This window comes from Ranitomeya variabilis, chromosome 1, assembly GCF_051348905.1.
Source record: "Ranitomeya variabilis isolate aRanVar5 chromosome 1, aRanVar5.hap1, whole genome shotgun sequence".
Lineage (NCBI taxonomy): Eukaryota > Metazoa > Chordata > Amphibia > Anura > Dendrobatidae > Ranitomeya > Ranitomeya variabilis.
In genome coordinates, this window is record NC_135232.1 from 276,043,577 (window position 1) to 276,064,540 (window position 20,964).

The following is a 20,964-nucleotide window of genomic DNA, read 5'->3' on the forward strand; positions in this document are numbered from 1 at the left end:
TGCTCTCTCCTCCATCATTGCATTCAACTGTACCATTCAACTGAATGCGGCGGCGGTGGGGGGAAGGGTGAGTCTGCGCTCAGCGTCCCACTACTGGCACCGGCCCTTCTGGCATTTGCCAGAACTGCCCGATGGCCAGTCTGGCCCTGGCAGTAACACATACCAACTTTACATGCTTTGCCGTATATTAATTTTTTGCCATAGAAAAGGGTCTACGTTATTACTTAAACAGCGAGGTGGGATGCCACAAAAATGGCAATTCTGTATCAGTTTTGCATTAGACTGCATTTCTAGCAGTTGTCCTCATACACTTATTCTGTCTGCACAAACTGGGAGAGTACTAGAGAAGAAACTGCTTAGGACTAATGTTTCTGCCTAGTATTACTGCATTTGAATGGAGTGACGCAGCCAAAAAATATAGTTATAGTGGATATTATTTGAAGAGAAATATGTCTGCTTGTTTTTAAAGGGGTTCTCCACCTTGCACAATCTCTACTTGCTAGAAAGATGTGTTGATGGTAATTATAAAGTGTTTTGTTGACTGGGACCCAATGGTCAGCTGTAATCCAGGGGGAATCCTAGCCACTGGACCAGCTAAATATTACAATGTTGGGGCTCATTCATACTTCTCTTTTTCACGTAAGGGTTCTATACATGTTTTTTACTGATAGCACTTGTACCTAGTATAGTCTGACGCGGTTTACATGTCCAATTTTTTTCACGGACTGAGCGTTCCTCGCAAAATCGCAGATACATGCTCGAATTTGATGCACAGACAGTAAAGCCTTAACTTTATAAACTAGGATTTGTGAAAAATAATTGTAAAAGGTGTGCTGTGATAATTACAGACCATGGAAGCTCTTAAAACCACATGCACAATGCTGGAGGAGCAGGTAATGGATTTAGAGGCACTGAACGATGAGCTCTTAGAAAAGGAACGTCAGTGGGAAAGCTGGAGAAGTTCACTAGAAGACGAGAAGGCACAGTTTGAGTGTAGACTCCGAGAAGTGCAACGACTTCTGGATACTGAAAAGCAGGGCAGGTAAAGACCTGGTATTTTTCTTTTATATCTTTCTATTTGTGCTGTGCATAGACTTTGTATCACTGGACATTCAGCTTATTTGAAGCTCAACAAACTGTAAAAACATGCTGATCCTTGTTTGCATTATTGTAGACCTGCTGCTCCTGTTCATCATAGGCTAATATAATACGAAGCACCTTTCATACACCTCAAAGGGGTTATCTGGCCACCCAAACATCTCCCTCATAAATGCTCGAGAGCTGCATAAAATCATAAAGGAGGTAATACTTAATCTCCACTCCGCTAACTTTATTTTCCACTGCTTTCTGGGACACCTGGGCAATATCCTTCCGGCTTTGCAGCTGGACAACCCCTTTAACATGAGCATATGTTATACAATGCTTTCCTGTAGTCAAAGAGACTGTGGTATATTTTTCTAAAACACCCTGACCAAGGAGTCTTTTCTACTATTCGCTATAGTCTGGAGTTGTAACTTTGAGTCTACACTGAGCACTGGCCACTCTCCACAAAGAGAGATGTTACCCCTAAGACCCCAATCCTAGGTCTCTCACACAGCCAAATCAGATCTCTTGCTTTACAATGGGGAGGGGCAAGACCCCGAAACACATTTCTGCATATTTTGGTTTGACTTTTATCTCAAGTCATCTGGCAATTCTCGTTATAAGGCCAATATTGACTTTTAGGATTGCTACTTCCTATAGGTGGCACTAGAGTTCAAGTCCGCTTCCTCTCTGAAAAGGCAATTTTCATATTTTATTTCCAAGAGGAGCACTGCATGGCCTATAAGTCTCTTTACACTGCCATGTCACTCTCCACACGTTGCCCATTAGGCACTGGGCACTGAAACATTTTTCATGCATGCTTGGTTTCTTTGCTCCTTTTATCCTTTGAAATAAGTGGATTAGGTGGTAGGGATTTACATCTGTCTATGTCTAGACCAGTGACTCTTGTTCGTGGCCTTCTTTGATTTATTAGCAGTCACAACTCAGTAGCAGACGGGAGTGAAAGTGATGTGTATTCAGACTGTAAAAGCAGGAAGATTATAATTCTGTGAGGTTATTATTGGCTCATAACGTTCAGTGTCTCCTGCTCTGTACCGCAGTTGGCGTCAAGCGGAGAGACAGCATCTTACAGGCTCTGGGCTAAATAGGTACTTGTCTTTTTTCCTTTTTCTATTAAAAAAATGGACACAAGAATTTATATTATTTATGATTCCAACACTGCTTTACCTGGAGCAAACCTTTTCATACATACCATTAGACCTGCTGTCTTTTTACTTTACCATTTTAGCATTGACATCATCATCAAATGCATAAATTGCTATTCCAAAGTATCATGTAGGTGATACTAGCAAAAAATCCAACCCAGGTCATGCAAACTGATTCTGTAGGTTTTTCCATTGCTTCTAATCTTTTTCTACTGGTCCAAACAAGATAAAACTCTATTCAGAGGATGTTTGGCCCTTACAATTGAGATATATTTTGGCACTCTCTCTCTCTGCTTTTATCTTGTTCTTAGAGAAACTAGCTCTCTTTTCTTTTTTTTAAATGTTTTCTTTAAACATAGACACAACGTGGCCTTAATTGAGCTTTATTCATACATGAAGGTACAATAAACAGAGCTGCAAAATAAAAATAGAATTGAACGAGAACACTGCTAGAGAGCAAACATGGTATGACAGGCCATCCCCGATAAAAGCCAAAATTGTTATTAAATATGTCACTTAAAACTAAATTTTAGATTTTGTGCGAAAACTTTAATGCCCAAAAATGATAAAAATAAATATATATTTGCAAGCTTTCAGAGCACAAAGGCTCCTTCTTCAGGCAGGTCTACAAAGGAATTATTGACACAAGAGCACAACATTTAAAGGGAACCTGTCACCCCCAAAATGGCTGGTGAGGTAAGCTCACCGGCATCAGGGACTTATCTACAGCATTCTGTAATGCTGTAGATAAGCCCCCGATGTTACCTGAAAGAGGAGAAAAAGGCGTTAGATTATACTCACCCAGGGGCGGTCCCGGTGCGGTCTGGTCAAATGGGTATCTCCGGTCCGCTCCGGCGCTTCCCATCTTCATTCCATGACGTCCTCTTCGGGTCTTTACGCCGCGGCTCCGGCGCAGGCGTACTTTGTCTTCCCTGTTGAGGGCAGAGCAAAGTACTGCAGTGCGCAGGCGCCGGAAAGGTCAGAGAGGCCCGGCGCCTGCGCACTGCAGTACTTTGCTCTGCCCTCAACAGGGCAGACAAAGTACGCCTGCGCCGGAGCCGCGGCATAAAGACCCGAAGAGGACGTCATGGAATGAAGATGGAAGGCGCCGGAGCGGACCGGAGACACCCATCTGACCTGACCGCACCGGGACCGCCCCTGGGTGAGTATAATCTAACGTCTTTTTCTCCTCTTTCAGGTAACATCGGGGGCTTATCTACAGCATTACAGAATGCTGTAGATAAGCCCCTGATGCCGATGAGCTTACCTCACCAGCCATTTTGGGGGTGACAGGTTCCCTTTAAGAGATACTAGCTGTTTCCAGCCAGCTAACGCTCGGCAAATGTACGTTTACCTTGGCTGAAGTGATTGAATTACATAGAAAGGAAGTGCTGCGTGTGGTAATGTGTGGGGACGGAGCCTCATGTGGTAATGTGGGGGGGACAGAGCCTTGTGTGGTAATGTGGGGGAACGGAGCCTCGTGTGGTAATGTGGAGGGACGGAGCCTCATGTGTTAATGTGTGAGGACGGAGCCTCGTGTGGTAATGTGGAGGGACAGAGCCTCATATGGTAATGTGTGAGGACAGAGCCTCGTGTGGTAATGTGTGTGGACGGAGCCTCGTGTGGTAATGTGTGGGGAGAGCCTCGTGTCGTAATGTGTGGGGACGCAGCCTCGTGTGGTAATGTGTGAGGACGGAGCCTCTTGTGGTAATGTGGGGGGGACGGAGCCTCATGTGGTATTGTGGGGACGGAGCCTCGTGTGGTAATGTGGGGGGTGGGATTGTGTGTGGTGATGCGGTGGGGGGCAGGATTATGTGTGGTGATTTTTATGTGTGGTAATGTGGTGGGGGGGTGGGATTATGTGTGGTAATGTAGTGGGATTATCTGTGGTGGGGGGGCGGGATTATGTGGTGGAGGGCGGGATTGTGTGTGGTAATGTGGTGGGCGGGATAGTGTGGTAATGTGGTGGGGGCGGGATTATGTGTGGTAATGTGGTGGGGGCGGGATTATCTGTGGGGGGGGCGGCATGTGTGGTGATGTGGTGGGGGGCGAGATTATGTGTGGTGATGTGCTGGGGGGGCAGGATTGTTTGTGGTGATGTGGTGCGGATTGTGTGTGATGTGGGGGGGCTGGATTGTGTGTAGCAATATGGTGGGGGGGCGGGATTGTGTGTGGTAATGTGGTGGGGGGGCGGTATTGTGTATGGTAATGTGGTGGGGGCGGGATTGTGTGTGGTGATGTGGGGGGCGGGATTGTGTGTGGTGATGTGGTGCGGATTGTGTGTGGTGATGTGGTGCGGATTATGTGTGGTGATGTGGTGGGGGGCATTCAAATTTTAACACCAAAAAGGAAAGGTCGAGCAATTCTGGAACTCACAGGATCAATAGACATGTTAATGATATGCAAATGATGAAAAAGTGGAAACAAAATTTTTAAAACATCTCAACGGCATGAAGAGGCCTTCACGAGGGAACGTGACATTGGTTCTACTACCAGGATTATGGTGTAGTGTGGCATAATATTACGGTTGCTGGACCCCTGTAGTCTTCAGTTCAGATACAATAACAGCTTGGCATTACATTGATTTGGTGTCCAACGAGCCATTTTTCAACACAACAATACCAGTTATGTTGCATGTTCTGCTGTGAGTTACTTTTCTGGACTAAACATGATATCATGGCCCTGCAGGGTCTCCAAACTTGTCTCCAATCAAGCACATCTGGAATGTTGTGGTTTGGCATCTGTAAAGGGAGCTGCCAGGAGTGGATCTTGATGATTTGTTTGTCAAAAGCCCATTCAGCGTGTCAGAACATTCCTCAGACAACGATTAATAACCTCTTTGATAACATGCCAAGACGTGTGTTTTTGCTCTTGTTGCTCATATTCGATACTGTATAAATCGAGGTGCTTTGAACATTTTGATTCCATTTTTTCATCATTTGCATATCATTAACATGTTTATAGATTGTGTGGATACATAACTCCATGACTTTTCCACCTTGGTGTTGCAATTATGCAAGCTAAACGTTGTGTGCGCGTGTGTGTATACAGTGAGAAAAATAAATATTTCATACACTGCCGATTTTGCATGCTTTCCCACCTACAAAGAATTGGAGAGATCTGTAATTTTTATCGTAGGTACTTTTCAACTGTGAGAGACAGAATCTTAAAAGGAAAAAAAATACAGAAAATCACATTGTATTATTCTTACATAATTAAAGGAAACCTGTCAGCAGGACTGTGTTGATTAACCTACAGACAGTGTCAGGTCGGCGCCGTTATACTGATTAAAATGATATCTGGGTTGATGAAAATCCATCTTGTGGTTGTTATTTACTCTTTATTTTCAGTTAAGGATATGCCCTTGTTCCGGGGCGGCCACAAGATGAAATCCGTCTTGTGGTTGTTGTTTAATCTTTATTTTCAGTTTTGAGTTAATGATATGCTCGTGCTCCGGGGCGGCCTGTGGGGGGTCTTCATGTGGTGCTCTTATTAGGTATTCATTAGTATGTCTTCTGACAGATCACTGATCCCTAAGTGACCTGCCCGCTAATACCTAATCAGAGCACCACATGAAGACCGCCCACAGGCTACCTCGGAGCACGAGCATATCATTAACTCAAAACTGAAAATAAAGATTAAACAACAACCACAAGACGGATTTCATTAACCAAGGTATCATTTTAATCAGTATAACGGCACTGACCTGACACCTTCTATAGGTTATTGTGCATGATCCTGCTGACGGGTTCCCTTTAATTTGCATTTTATTGCATGATATTAATATTTGACACAATAGAACAACATAACTTAATGTTTGGTACATAAACCTTTGTTTGCAATTGCGGAGGTCAGAAGTTTCTAATCTGGAGACTGGTTAGGCCACTCCAGGACCTTGAAATACTTCTAACAGAGCTACTCCTTAGTTGCCTTGGCTGTGTGTTTTCGGTCATTGTCATGCTGGAAGACCCAGCCACGACCCATCTTCAATGATTTTATTGATTCCCTTAAATGCTGTGCAGTCATCCTGTCCCCTTTTCAGAAAGGCCCCCCCCCCCCCCAGTATCAGTATGATGTTTCCCTGCCATGCTTCACAGTTGGGAGTGTTCTTGGGGTTGCACTCATACTTCTTCCTTCAAACACGGCGAGTGGAGTTGATACCAAGTTCTATTTTGTTCTCATCTGACCACATGACATTCTCTCATGTCTCCTCTGGATCATCCGGATGGTCATTGGTGAACTTCAAACGGGCCTGGATATGTGCTAGTGTGAGCAGATGGACCTTGCGTGCCCTGCAGGATTTTAATCCATGACAGCGTAGTGTGTTACTAATGGTAATGTTTGAGACTGTGGTCCCAGTTCTCTACAGTCATTGATTAGGTCCTCCCATGAAGTTCTGGGTTGATTCCTGAACTTTCTCAGAATTGTCCTTGTTGAGGGAGGATCTAAATTGATCCTTCACGGTTGACTCAGTGATTTCCAAATTAATCTAGAGGGCGTTGAATTATACTTCAAGCAATCAGCTTAAGAACACGCTCACAGTTCTTAACCTATAAGAATGCAGGAAAAACTTAACCCATGAGAATACAGAAAAACCAGAAACTACATATATGGTCATGTCTTCTTGGCATAGAAAAAGAATACCAACAGGTGCCTCAGAGTCCTGTATAGCGATACACCCCCGAGTCCATTATCTAGTTCAAGAGAACATTCTGGCCTTGCAGAAGAACATAAACAATAGCCTAGTTGAATAATAAACTTGTGACTCAACAAGATAAAGTTACTATAACCGTTTACCTAATTAAATAACAGAATTTAGGCCATGTTCACACTTTGCGGGTTTTACCGCGGATCCGCAGCGTTTCTGCAGCTGCGGGTCCGCAGCAGTTTCCATTGCGTTTACATGTAAACCCTATGGAAACTGCAATCCGCTGTGCACATGCGGGAAAAACCGCGCAGAAACGCAGCGGTTTACATTCCGCAGCATGTCACTTCTTTTGTGCAGAATCGCGGCGATTCTGCACACATAGGAATGCATTGATCCGCTTACTTCCCGCATGGGGCTGTGCCCACGATGCGGGAAGTAAGCGGATAATGTGCAGATAGTTCCCGGGGTGGAGGAGAGGAGACTCTCCTCCAGGCCCTGGGAACCATATTAGTGTAAAAAAAAAAAGAATTAAAATAAAAAATAATGATATACTCACCTCTCAGCGCTGCACGCGGCGGTCCGGTTGCAGGGTTGCTGTGCGAGCAGGGCCTGAGATGACGTCGCGGTCACATGACCGTGACGTCACGAAGGTCCTTCTCGCACAGCATCTTTGGAACCGGACCGCCGCGTGCAGCGCCGAGGAGATCGGGACGTCAGAGGGTGAGTATATAACCATTTTTTATTATTTTTAACATTACTATTGATGCTGCATATTGCTGCATATGCAGCATCAATAGTATAGGAGTAAACCCGCAGCGGAAACCGCAAAACAAACCGCGATAAATCTGCAGGGATAACCGCAGCAGTTTTGCCCTGCAGATTTATCAAATCCGCTGCGGGAGAACACGCAGAGGACCCCGCAAAGTGTGCACATAGCCTTAAGCAAAAAGAAAATGGAGTCACAAGCACAAAATGGAGAATCTTTCTTAATTTGTTCCTTCACATCCGAGGCGAGATGTTGCATGGAACCCCAGATTGAGAAAGATTGACAGTCATCTTGTGTTTGCTTCATCTTCTAATAATTGTGCCAACATACAGTATGTTGCCTTCTCACCACGCTGCTTGCCTATTGTCCTGTAGCCCATCCCAGCGTTGTGCAGGTCTACAATTTTGTCCCTGGTGTCCTTAGACTGCTCTTTGGTTTTGGCCATAGTAGAGCAGTTGGAGTGTGAGTGATTGAGTGTGTGAACAGATATTTTTGTACAAGTAACGAGTTCAAACGGGTGCAATGAATACAAGTAATAAGTGTAGAGTAGAAGGGCTTCTTAAAGAAAAACTAATAGGTTTGTGAGAGCCAGAATTCTTGCTGGTTGTTAGGTGATCAAATACTTGTTTCATGCAATTTAATTATTTAAAAATCATACAATGTGATGTTCTGGTTTTTTATTTTTAGATTCTTTGTCTAACAGTTGCAGTGTACCTACGATATAAAATACAGACCTCTCCATTTTTTGTAGGTGGGAAAGCTTGCAAAATCGGCAGTGTATCAAATACTTATTTTCCCCACTGTATGTATATTTGTGTGTGTAAGTGTATATATGTATATATGCAAACAGTACTGTACAAAAATGTTATGCAGATGTGGTTTCAAAAATTAAAGTGTTAGTAGATTATTTTTATCAATTGCTTAAAATAAACTGTTAACACTTCTGTTTTTGAAAGAATTTTAAAATTTTGCAATGTACTGTCTGTATGTACATCTACGAGGGGCGTTCATTAAAGATTTCCCCTGACCCACGTCCTGTGGACTGAGAGCAATGAAAGTCGGCACAGTTATTAGTCCTTCTCTACATAGGTGCCACCTAGGGACACACACTTCTCCCATCTCTTTAAGCAACTGTAAACACCTCGCTTGTACAAGTCAACAGGTTGCTCCAAAAGCCACGTTGTGACTTCGGAAATCAGAGTCTCATCATCTGGAAAATGCTTCCCCTTCAAAAATAACTTCATTGTTGGAAACAGGTGGAAGTCCGATGGTGCAAGATCGGGTGAATGAGGCTAGGTTCACATTGCGTTAATGGGTTAACGCTAACGGACTGCGTTGCATGGCGAAATTGTCGCAATTAACGCCATGCAACGGGTCCGTTAGCGCACCCATTGACGGCAATGTGATTCTGATTGCTAGCGCATGCCATTTTCGGCACGCTCTAGCGATGTGCCGTTATTTTCTGACGGACCTCAGGTGCATCCGAGGTCCGGTCCTCGCTAGTGCAGATCGGGGATCTGCGCTAGCGGGATCGGCAAACGCGATCCCTATAGATACATTGCGTTAGCGCAATCCGCTAGCGCTATGCGCTTAACGGATTGCCCTAACGCAATGTGAACCTAGCCTAAGGGGGATGCGGTAGAATTACAAAGCCACAGGAGCATGCTTCCATTTGGGCAACATGTGAGTTTTGAACTGGTGCATTGTCTTGTAGAAGGCGGACACACCTTTGGTGAGCATGCCATGTCTCTTGGTTTTGATGGCCTCCCACAATTTCTGCAGCAGTGAAGCATTCTATGCCCCGGTGATCATATAACCCTTTGCTAGGAAATCCATCAGTACTACTCTGTGCTGGTCCCAAAATACTGTGAGCATGACCTTGCCTGCCGAGGGTTGGGCACGTGCCTTCTTTGGAGGTGGTGAGTCATGATGTTTCCATTGCATTGACTGGACTTTAGTCACAGGATCATAGTGATGGACCCAGCTTTCATCCTCTGTGATCAGTCTGTTGAACAAGTCCTCCTGGTTTCCATGGCACATCGTCTATAGAGCCTGAGAGCTGCTACTGGAAAGGTATGACCACCTGAGGGAACCCAGGGAGCGCATACCTTATGCATGTGAAGATGGTCTTGGATGATTTTTTCCACGGCCCTCACAGATTTGACATTTTGGGCTAGATGGCGATTTTCCAAAATGGCGACCTCCACTTGCTGGATGGTGTGTTTATCAATAGCAGAGTTGGGTCGCCCTGGAATTGGAGCTTTGTGCACCAAAGTCCGACCACATTTGAATTGACGATGCCAGTTCTCGACTACATCATATGATGGTGAATCACCACCATAAACCTCTTACATCTCATTGAACGTCTCCTTTGGTGTGCGGCCTTTCAAGTAAAGGAACTTGATGACTGCTCTGTATTCCACTGTTTCCATTATCAAACCTCACAAAACTTCAGCACCTTTAAAATCAAGACCGATATCAGTTCTGAGTTGCAAATTGGCAAGTAATCTATAGAGACTTATGTCATTACACATGTGTAGATTCAGCGTCCGGTGATAAATAAAAGTGGGTCTGGGGAAATCTTTAATGAACGCTCCGTGTGTGTGTGTATATACATATCTTAATATATACTTACCTCCTTGTAATATCTTCACATCCTGTTTCATTCAGATGTATCCGAATCCCAGAATTCGAAGAGGCGGAACTTCATCGACCTCCATATTGGGACACCCAAGTGATGGGTGTCTCAATATGGAAACTGCTGGTGGTACCAGCCTCTTGCGCAGTACCACCAGTGGAACACACACACACTGTATACGCCATACGCACCACACGCACAAACTTTATACGCCTTACGCAACACACACTGTATACACCATACACACCACACGCACAAACTTTATACGCCTTACGCAACACACACTGTATACGCCATACGCAGCCTCTTGCATAGTACTACCAGCAGAAAACCGCCGTGAACACTCTGCCGCGGGGTTCAGCCGAATGATTCACTGACCACCACCTTCTTTATACAGGAGGAGCGCATGTGCAGTTTTAATGTGACCGCCGCTATCTGCACAAAGATGGTGGAGGCCTGATTTACTGCGCCTGTCGAATTCCGCGCAGGCGCAGTGAATCATTCGGCTGATCACGGCGGCTCGACGTGTCTACAGGCAGAGGAATACGGTCACATTAAAGGGGTTTTCCCACGAACGAAAGTTCATTTTAAAAATTGTCTGTGTCTGACCGTGTACGGAGCACACCACATCTCCTGGGCAGGGGAGGAAGCAAAAGACAATACTGACATTACAGCAGGGGATCACAGAGGATTCATTTTGTCAGGTAAAATATTTCACTGACTGTTTTTAAACAATATTTTACCCCACAAATAGTATCCTCTGTGATCTCCTGCTGGAATGTCAGTATTGTCTTTTGCTTCCTCCCCTGGCCAGGAGCTGTGGTATGTTCTGTACACGGTCAGACACAGACAATTTTTATAATGAACTTTCGTTTGTGGGGAAAACCCCTTTAAAAAGCAAATATCAATGCCAACATGGCTCCTTCTAAAAAGTATGCCAATGACAATGAAAGGAAAGCAGCAAAGGCACAACGTCGAAGACAACAACAGGCAAATGAGACTCCTGAAGAGCAACAGCATCGCTGGGACAAAAACAATGCATATAAGCGTAGGCGTCAAGCACATGAGTCCCCTGTTGCAAAAGTCATTAGACTAGCACAGGATGCCGTTAGGCAACAACAGCGTCGAAAACCGAAATCTGCAGTCTTAACAAGAGACAGAGCACAAGGGAGAGACAGCTCAAACAGGATAGCACATGAGGGGAGAACATAGCACAGGAAGGAGAGAGACAGCAGACAAGGGGGATAGCACATGGCGTAGACAGGTCAAAGAAGAGAGCACAGACAGGAGAAGTCAGCACATGGGGAAAGAGAAAGTGGATAGGTGGGTGAGCACATGGGGGGGGGGAATATTCTCAACGCTGCAAAAAACTGTCCCCATCGTGACATTACCGCCCTCCCGATGGGATTGAATCGGGCCCCCATCTAGTGTGTGTGTATATATATATATATATATATATATATATATATATATATATATATATATATATATATATATATAACCTCATTTTCAAAAAGTTGGGACGCCGTCTAAAATGAGAATGTAAAGAATGCAATGACTTAGGAATCTCTTATAGCCACATTTTATTCACAACAGACTATAGAACTCATAAGTTTAACCCCTTCACGACATTTGCTGTACATGTACCGCACAACCATTATTGTAGAATGATTCTAACATTTCTAATGATAATAATAATGATCTAAAGGAGAAGTCTAATATTTAATTGCTGGATGTCTCCTTTAAAGTGGTTATCCAGGACTATATTTAATTTTTTTCTTATGGGCTTAAAGGGGTATACCCATCTCCAAGATCCTATCCCAATATATAGTAGGTGTAATAGTAATATTAGCAAATGTCTCTAATTAGAAATGTAGAATAGGTTTTTCTGATTCGCTGTGTCTTTACTCATGACCAGGACTTTAGGTATCCTTGGTTATGACCATTGATATAGTGACAGTTAGTAATGATGAGCGAATATGTTTGGAATAAGGCGTTATCCGAATATGTGCTCACCAAGTATGTCTTCAGCGCGATCAAAAAATGTTTGAGTCCTCGCAGCTTGGCTGTTAGACAGCCGCAACACTTGCAGGAATAATAAAAACTTGATTCCAGCTCACCCAGTTGCTCTATGTTCAGACACCGGCCTTGCATCAAGGAAGATAGAAAAAATTGGAGTCCGGCTCAACAGGACTGGATTTTCCTTTTATTTTTATTTTTCAAAAGAAAATATGGTGCATACAAAAGAAAAATGTACATGGTTGACATGACCCAGTTGACGCGTTTCGACTGTACTAGGCAGTCTTACTCATGACTCAATGATGTCATGCGTAAGACTGCCTAGTGCAGTCAAAACGCGTCAACTGGGTCATGTCGACCATGTGCATTTTTCTTTTGTATGCACCATATTTTCTTTTGAAAAAGAAAAGGAAAATCCAGTCCTGTTGAGCCGAACTTGCCTGTTTATTAAGCATTCCCTGCATGTGTTGCGGCTGTCTGAGTAGAGTAGCTTCTTCTCATCTGCTCTGCTCTGTTGACGGTGCTTAATACCAATGTCCTACTGATTGAGAACTGGCTCGCCACTACCTAACGGGAAGTTGGCTGTCAATGTGTATGACATGGGGAGTTACGCCCCATTGACAGAGCAACCCGGGAGAGGAAGAGCTGCTCTGTTGACGCAAGGTCAAATGAAGCTGCAGAATTGCCGGCAGGAACGGTCCATGATCACTCTGAGCCTGCACTGGCAAGGATAGGCAGGTAGTTAACTAGCTGGCTGTCAGTTCTTAGCCCCTTGAGAATAAAATATTCTCAGATAACCCCTTTAATATTAGTCATTTCTAGAACTCTGCCATCAGCGATTGCTTAAATTGAAGGACGTAGGTCACTGGTTTATTACAAGACCTAATTGCTGTAAACCAACCAGGCATGTGCCATCTGGGCAGGGAGATTTATTGTTCTTCATCTTTTAAGAAGCTTTTGCACTTCCTCCTGAGTAAGACACATACTTTGTGATAGTGTGCCTTGCTAATTACCAATTACCTCTTTGTATCTTCCCTCCTTTATGAGCATCTTAAAGTGAAATGTATCCTAAAAGACAGATCTTTCCATCCTTCCATTTCTTGTTTTAATGCACCATTAATCCTTTCTGTTTTCAGCAAATGTTACCATTTTTTTAAGCCTCCATGTTCTCCAATAACTTGTCATGTTTTCACACCATTGTCAGCTATTTACATTAATGTTAATTATCTTATTCTGGTAGGTTTTATGTACAGTATTTCTTAATCTTCTACTTAGAGGAAAGATTTCTGGAGATTTATTTACAGTTATGACTTACAAGATGTTTCTTTACAAATAGCTTTTCTCTGCTTTCACTTGCAGCTAAAGTTTCCATAAAATTTGTAAGAACCCCCTTATCTAATCATGTCCTCTTATTTAAGCAGATCCCCTGCATTTTGCTGGTCACGTGAGTCCTTCTGCTGGGAATTCTTGCAGCTAGCTTTATGGCCAAAAAATCCCTTATGCCACGGCTGCAATTCACTTTAAATTTTATGCTTTCAAATTTTTCCTAGAAATCAATGTGTCAAAGTAGTTTTTTTATTTTTCTTCCCTGTCTCAGACAAAAAACATAATACTATTAAAAGGATACTCTATAAATTATATTCATGTGCAGAGTGATATTTTGAACCATTGCCCCAATTGAGTCAATCATTCGGACCATGTATACACTGCTTAGAAATGGTCTCAAGTAGTATCTGTAGATATGCAAGTAATGATTGTGATCAGACAATGAAAAGGCCAGATCAGTGCAGTGCTGGTACTTATGTCACTTGGCCCTAGATGTTAATACAATGTATAATAATGTAAGGCTTAATAAGATTTTAGTTTGAAAAAATTATTGACATGTATTTCCAGTAATTCCAGCAACATTAGCAATTGTCCCCGTATGTGTATAAAGACTTTGGTATCTAAAGGGAATCAGTTTTTAAGATCATTGGGGGACACGATACCTGCAGTGTTTTAGACAAAGAGGAGCGCTTGCTGTAGAATACAGTATCAAGCATGGAGCAAATAGTACCAATTATCTTTGTGCTATTTTGATGTTCATAACATTTAAGGTCAGATTAATCAAGGTGTTTTCACCAGTTTTCTGGAGTAAAACGCCTTCACATGTCCCAGAATTTTTCTCAAAACTAAGTTGCATAAAAATGTTTTGACTTTTTAATTTTACACCAGTCCCATCCATCTCCGCCAAAGTGAGACATATCTCTACACTCCAGTGGGGCCTTCATTAAGACTGGCATGCAAAATGCCTGTTTTATTGAATCTAACCAAATATGGTTTTCATTAATATTATTGAAAGTAAACTCTGAATGGGTCTCCAGTTTTAGTAATGATGCATTAAAAGTTTGATCTACTTATTTGTAGTACTTATTTATCTGTATTTCCAGAGCTCGGGCAGACCAACGCAGCACAGAATCTCGCCAAATGGTGGAACTGGCAGTTAAAGAACATAAGGCAGAGATTTTGGCTCTCCAGCAAGCTCTTAAGGATCAGAAACTCAAGACTGAAAGTCTATCTGATAAGGTTAGTGTATTAGCTTGCAAATAATTTATGTATGATTATGGCATTGGCAGCATATTTTTTATTACTTAAATCTATTTTTGGCTAAAAATTATTTTTGCTGTAGGGTTTAATGAAATGTATTGCTTCTGCTGTCTAAGTGTATCACAGTAAATAGTAGAATGAGTTAACAATGAATCAATCAGTGAGCTCCTCAGGCTTTGGAACCATTATGACCTCATCAAAGTCCACTTAAAAGATAGTATAGGAGAGGACTGATGCTGTCATTATTCAACAGTATTGCTAATGAGAGCATGCAGTCATGTGACTGCAAGTAAACGATTTGCATACATGCAGTCACGTGCCAACTAGATGTGCTCGGCTACATCAATTTATTTGTATTAAGAGAAGCCAGGCACGTCTAGTTAAAGTGTGACCGGAAGTATGCAAATTACATACTTGTGTTCATCTGATCACATGCTGTCACCGGCAATTCCAGTAAATCTTTCACCAAATTTTCCATTCAGAATTGGTCTAACCTTCTGCATCCGTTAGTATGAGGGGAGAAGCAGTGCTGAGCTGAGCTGTGTCACATCACAAACTGTTCTATCAGCACTCTTCCTTTTATAGCACAGTTAACTCTGCTGTACTTCCACTCCCCCATACTGATATCTGCTGTGCTCATCTTGAAACACTCTGATCACTGCAGGCTGTTATTACTTGACACACAGGAGTAGTCCAGAATAAGCTGGTTACTCTTGTGTGAGATATGACAGCACAGCAGACATAAATGAACTGTTAGATCCAGACAGAAAGGTTTGTAATGTGACACAGCTAAACTCAGCTTTGCTGCCCCTCGCACACCCCCCCCCCCCCCCCCACACTCACTCATGCAGGAGGTCAGAGCTGTATCATTAAATCTCACACACTGGGAAACCTGCTCTTTTGTGGGGGGAGGGCTCGTGTTCTTCTTTCCTTTTGAGTGTGTTGCTGCCTGCTTATGATTGGTCAGCATAATAAATGATCAGCACCAACATATTACACAGCACTTTACAGTTTGCACACATTATCATCGCTGTCCCTGATGGGGCTCACAATCTAGATTCCCTATCAGTATGTCTTTGGAATGTGAGAAGAAACCGGAGTGCCCGTAAGAAACCCACAGAGAGAACATACAAATTCCTTGTAGATGATGTCATCTGACACACAGCATGACATACAAAGAAGAATTCCACGCTCCTAGTGAAAACATTGATAACACCCACTTGGACTTAATGAAAATTAGCTCATTTTGGTCCAAATACTGTGCTTGGTAATGTTTCCGCATTGGAGAGGCAAAATAAAAACAAAACAATATTGTTTTATTCTGCTCTTCAACCACTATTCCATGGTGTGTCCAATTTAACAAGAAAAAATTAGAAAAATGTCCTCTTTAAAAAAAAACAAACATATGTAACAGTATTGGGTATAGTACCGCTGGTTTCTTTTTATAGCCGTGTTGTCATCCTCACCCCGAAGTCTGAAGAAAGTTAAAATTAGGGAAAAATATTTAGGCTATGTTGATATCGTGAAGTAGGTAGAGGTGCAGCATTAACAGTATTTTAAGGAACATATATATCTGAATTTTGTTGCCATGGTGCTGGATTAAGTCCCAATCAAGAAATACATTTTATTTTACAAGGGGCCGAAATTAGACAGCTCCTTGTTAAACAAGATCTATTTACAGCTATGATGTCCTCAAGTGAAATAGATTTCTATGTGGGGAGATCAGAGTAGCAATCCTACATCAATTCTAAAATGACTACATGGAAGTGTGCAGTCAAGTGCCGTATAATTTGCAGCGAGATCTTAAAGCAGTGCACGGACTGGCCAGCAGCCCTGCTGACGCGAGCGTGTCTGCTGCACAGAAATACTTGAAGCTTTCATGCTCAGGTTGGGAGAGCCGCCGGCCAGTCCGTGCACCGTGTTCCACCGTGTTGCCTGACTGCACCCTAAGATGGCCCATGTGTCCAGACCAGTAGAGGGCTGCAGCCGAGTAACTGTAGATGCTGAACATAGTGACAAATATGTAAATTTTTTGGCCATTTTTTGCTAATCTTTTCACTGTTTTTTATTATGCTCTATATGAAGGAGGCCATATAAATTAGATGGCCATTCCTTCAGACCCACGCATATACATGCATTCGTGGTTAGCGAAAACAAAGGATGAGGCATGTTGAAATCCAACCAGCCCATGTTAAATGGTAGACTGGTTCATCTAATATCCACCCTAGGTCATTTAATAACAATAATATAGGGATTTTTGGGTACTCACCGTAAAATCCTTTTCTCAAAGTCATTCATTGGGGGACACAGACCGTGGGTGTATGCTGTTGTCACTAGGGGGCTGACAGTAAGTGATACAAAGAAAGTTATCTCCTCCCCTGCAGTATACACCCTCCTGCTGGCTCTCAGCTAACCAGTTCGGTGCAAAAGCAGTAGGAGATCAATAACAAGATATGAGCGTATAGCATGTCATATTATATATGAGAGTGTAGCATGTCAGATTATAAAACAAGCATAAGCTAATAACAGTGTGGGAGCTGTGTCCCCAATGAATGGCTCGGAGAAAAGGATTTTACGGTGAGTACACAAAAATCCCTATTTCTCCTTCGCCTCTTTGGGGGACACAGACCGTGGGACGTCCCAAAGCAGTCCCTGGGTGGGGACAACATCAGATCAGGCCCTGTGTAACCGCTACTTACAAGTGTGCCACCGCGGCCTGCAGAGTCCGCCTGCCCAGACTCACATCTGTGGAATTGTGGGAATTATAGTGCTTCAAGAATCCATGCGGACTGGACGAATCCGCAGGCTTGAAAGGTGAGCTTTGCCGACGCCTGGTGCCTAGAACCCTCGATAGACAGGGAGATAGGCTTACATCCAACACGGAAGGACTCCTGGATGGTGAAATGAATCCACCAGGCTAACATGGCCGATGAAACGGCTAAACCCTTCCTGTAAACGTCAGGAAGCCTTCCTCTTACCATCAGGAAGCCCAAATAAAGCGCCCAACCTTCAGAAGGATTCCGTCCTCGAGATGTACCTACTCAGAGCACTCACTTCGTCCAGACTATGGGGAACTCATTCCATTTTGTGGACTGGTGCCGAAAAAGATGAGGGAAAAACAATGCCCTCATAACAGTGGTAATACAATACCACCTTGGTAGCAAGGGACGGGGATGGCCTGAGGACAACCTTGCCTTGAAGGTAATAAGGGAAAAAAAGAAAGAAAAGTCTGAAAGAACAGAGCAGCTAGCGCTGAAGACTCTTCAGGATGAGGAAATCGCAGAGAAAAAAGGGCGACCTTCCCTGATAGTAAAGTCCTGTCCGGATCAAAAGGAGTCTACTGTAAGACTCCCAGGACCATTAAAGTCCCAATGATCTAACGGTATGCGATCGGGAAGAACTACGTGTGAAAACTCCTTGCGAGAAAGTCCCTACTTGCAGTTTTGTTGCAATAAGGCGGAAAGATACTAACAAACAAAAAACTGACGTGGTCAGTGCTTATCTCGGAGGATCACTGGGGCCCTTTCTGCTTCCAAAAGGCTTTCGGAAGTAGTGGAAGGGGAGTTATGGAAACTGGTACCACGGAAGAACCAGAGCATGCAGTGCGATGGCTCTTGGATCTCGAGGCTGAACCACAAACTTGAGTACATTGGCGTTCAGTCTGGACGCCATCCGATCTACAACTGGAGAGCTCCAGTGAAGGCAGATCTGATGGAAGACTTCCGGGTGAAGTTCCTACTCACTTGAGGCGGAACCTTGGCGGCTGAATATGTTTGCCGCCCAGAGTTCTACTCCTGGGATATGTACTGCTGAGATCACCGAATGATAGATCTCGGCCCATCAGAGAATGTGAGGTACCTCTGCCCTGGCGCCTGACCGTGGGTACCTGCTAGATGATTGACATATGGCACAGCCGTGGCATTATCCAATTGAATTCAGATGGGGTGACCCGCCAGAAGGCAGTGGACCTGTTGTAGGACTACCGTTCAGATCTCTAGAGCAATGATCGGGAGAAGACAACTGGCATTGGTAGTTACTAATAACCAATGAACCGGGAGAAATGTCCTGGATGAAGAAGAAGCTCAGAGACTACCGTCTGAAAGTCTGTTTGACTTGCTGAAAACGAGCGTAGCAAAGGAAACTGCTTCTATTGTCGTCACCATTTTTCCTCAGAACCCTCCTAGCAAATCGAATGAAATGAGGGGATGAGTGATCAAGTGTGCGAGCTCCCTGTTGAAGGGCCATGACCTTGTCTCGATGGAGAATTACCATCCTTCTGGAAGTGTGCAGGATCATCCTCAAAAAGGATATCTGCTGGGCTGGAAATGAGGAGAACTTTTCTAAGTTTAGCTGCCAACCCAGGTGAGAGGGTATCGCAAGTGATATAGATGACTCAGTGTAATCCTGGAAGAGCGGCTAGACAGTCGACCTAACAGGGCAGGACGACCACCCTCTAGGGTGCAAGAGGAACATGATAGCCGCCATGACACATGCGAACACTCTGGGTGCTGTAGCAAGGCCGAAGGACAAGGTCGTGACTTGAAAATGCTGTTCACGAATGGAAAAGCAAAGGAATTTTTGAAGAGGGGAAAAATATGAATGTGAGGGTAAGCGTCCCGAATGTTGATGGATGCCAGAAACTCCACCTTTTTCTGTTGAAGTAATTGCTGAGTGGAGAAACGCCATCCGAAGAAGGGAGGACCTTGTCAAAGGTTGTTAGAAGTTTGAGGTCCAGGATCGGTCTTACTTTTCATTCCTCTTTTTTGGAACCAAGATCCCTCAGATCTAGACTGTCCTGGACAACCCTTCCACTGCTGGTTGTGTCTGTAGGAAACTTACGATCCTCTGTTAGTCTCCTGCACAAAAGATTTGATTGGCCAGTTGTACTGTCTTCGGGAAAAGGTTACTGGTGTGAATCGAAGTAGTTAAGGTCTCCAGCCAGGAGACCATTGCTCTAGCAATCCATGCGACGGCTAGGGAGGGTAGAGAGCTGAACCCGAAGCCACAAGACGAAACGAACCAGATTTGCTATCTGACAGTCCGTGGTATTTTTAATTGATGATACATCGGGCAGGGATACTGGTAGGTATACCACAGGAGATTCTATCCAATTAATGTGCCAAGTGGCAGAATGCGCGGCTGCATCCAGCAGGTTATCGTCTCTTGCCATCGCTGCTCTGTTTTGACAGTGCAGAGTTAGAAATTAGGAACCCTCGATCCACTAACCTCTTAACAGGGAAGTGAAGAGGGATCGTCCGCCTTCTTGCATCATCTGCTAAATAGTGGTGATGCAGAGGGGGGTGCTCGGATGCCAAAAAGGGTGCCTCTGTACATACACAGCGTTCAGGTCAGGTCTCCGGGTGGACAGGTTGTCTGGCGTTAGGCCTGGATGCAGAAGAGAATACATGGAGGCGACACTCCGTGTGCTCGTCTGTTGATGGTGTGGGGAGATCGGTGCCCTTTAAAGGACCCGTTGCCCTTAAAAATCTGACCAGTCTTGGCATCCCACGTAGAGGCTTCTGTCCAGTGAATCACTTATCCGGACTGAATGGCAAATGCTCTGCGAGGGAGTTTAGTCTCCTTATGAGGGACACTGCGTAGTCTAGAGCAGAACCAGAGTCCTCATCAATGTACAGAGATTGGTTGTTACTGAAGCTCTGGCAGGTCCAAGGCAATATCCGATTTATATTCAGATTCTTGTTCTCAGAAAATCCTTGGGGAGAGAGATCAGGAAATGAAAACTTTTCTAGATGCCTGTATGTTTTTAGACGCCTGTAAGTTTCTATAATACTCGCGGCCCCTGCTAGCCGGCGGCTCCCATGTAGGAGAGGGACCATATATATCGGTCCTGCGAGCACTCCGAGCCACAGAGGGATCACGGAGGGATTCAATGTCTTGGTCAGAGAAACCATGGATTGTGGTCAGTGAAGAAGTCCACTGAGGGAACTAGGTACTCTGGGATAAACTGGGATCAGCGGCGGAGGGCTCCTGAGCTCATTTAGGGTGACCGGCTTCGGATTGGTCATGTGCCTTTAAGACCAGGGAATACTGGTCATGT

At 44.0% G+C, this 20,964-nt stretch overlaps 1 protein-coding gene across 8 annotated transcripts in view; it reads left to right on the forward strand.

Annotated features, from left to right (window-relative positions):
- CIT (citron rho-interacting serine/threonine kinase) overlaps positions 1–20,964 on the forward strand; it is a 205,654-nt gene that overhangs the window by 141,389 nt on the left and 43,301 nt on the right. For 5 of the 8 annotated variants that reach the window (XM_077294796.1, XM_077294806.1, XM_077294814.1 and 2 more), the window contains 3 exons: positions 849–1,042; positions 2,145–2,192; positions 14,750–14,885. In XM_077294796.1, the coding sequence (XP_077150911.1) occupies positions 849–1,042; positions 2,145–2,192; positions 14,750–14,885 (378 nt within the window). The remainder of the gene's footprint in view (positions 1–848; positions 1,043–2,144; positions 2,193–14,749; positions 14,886–20,964) is intronic. The other 3 variants (XM_077294822.1, XM_077294829.1, XM_077294839.1) reach the window with 1 other exon arrangement.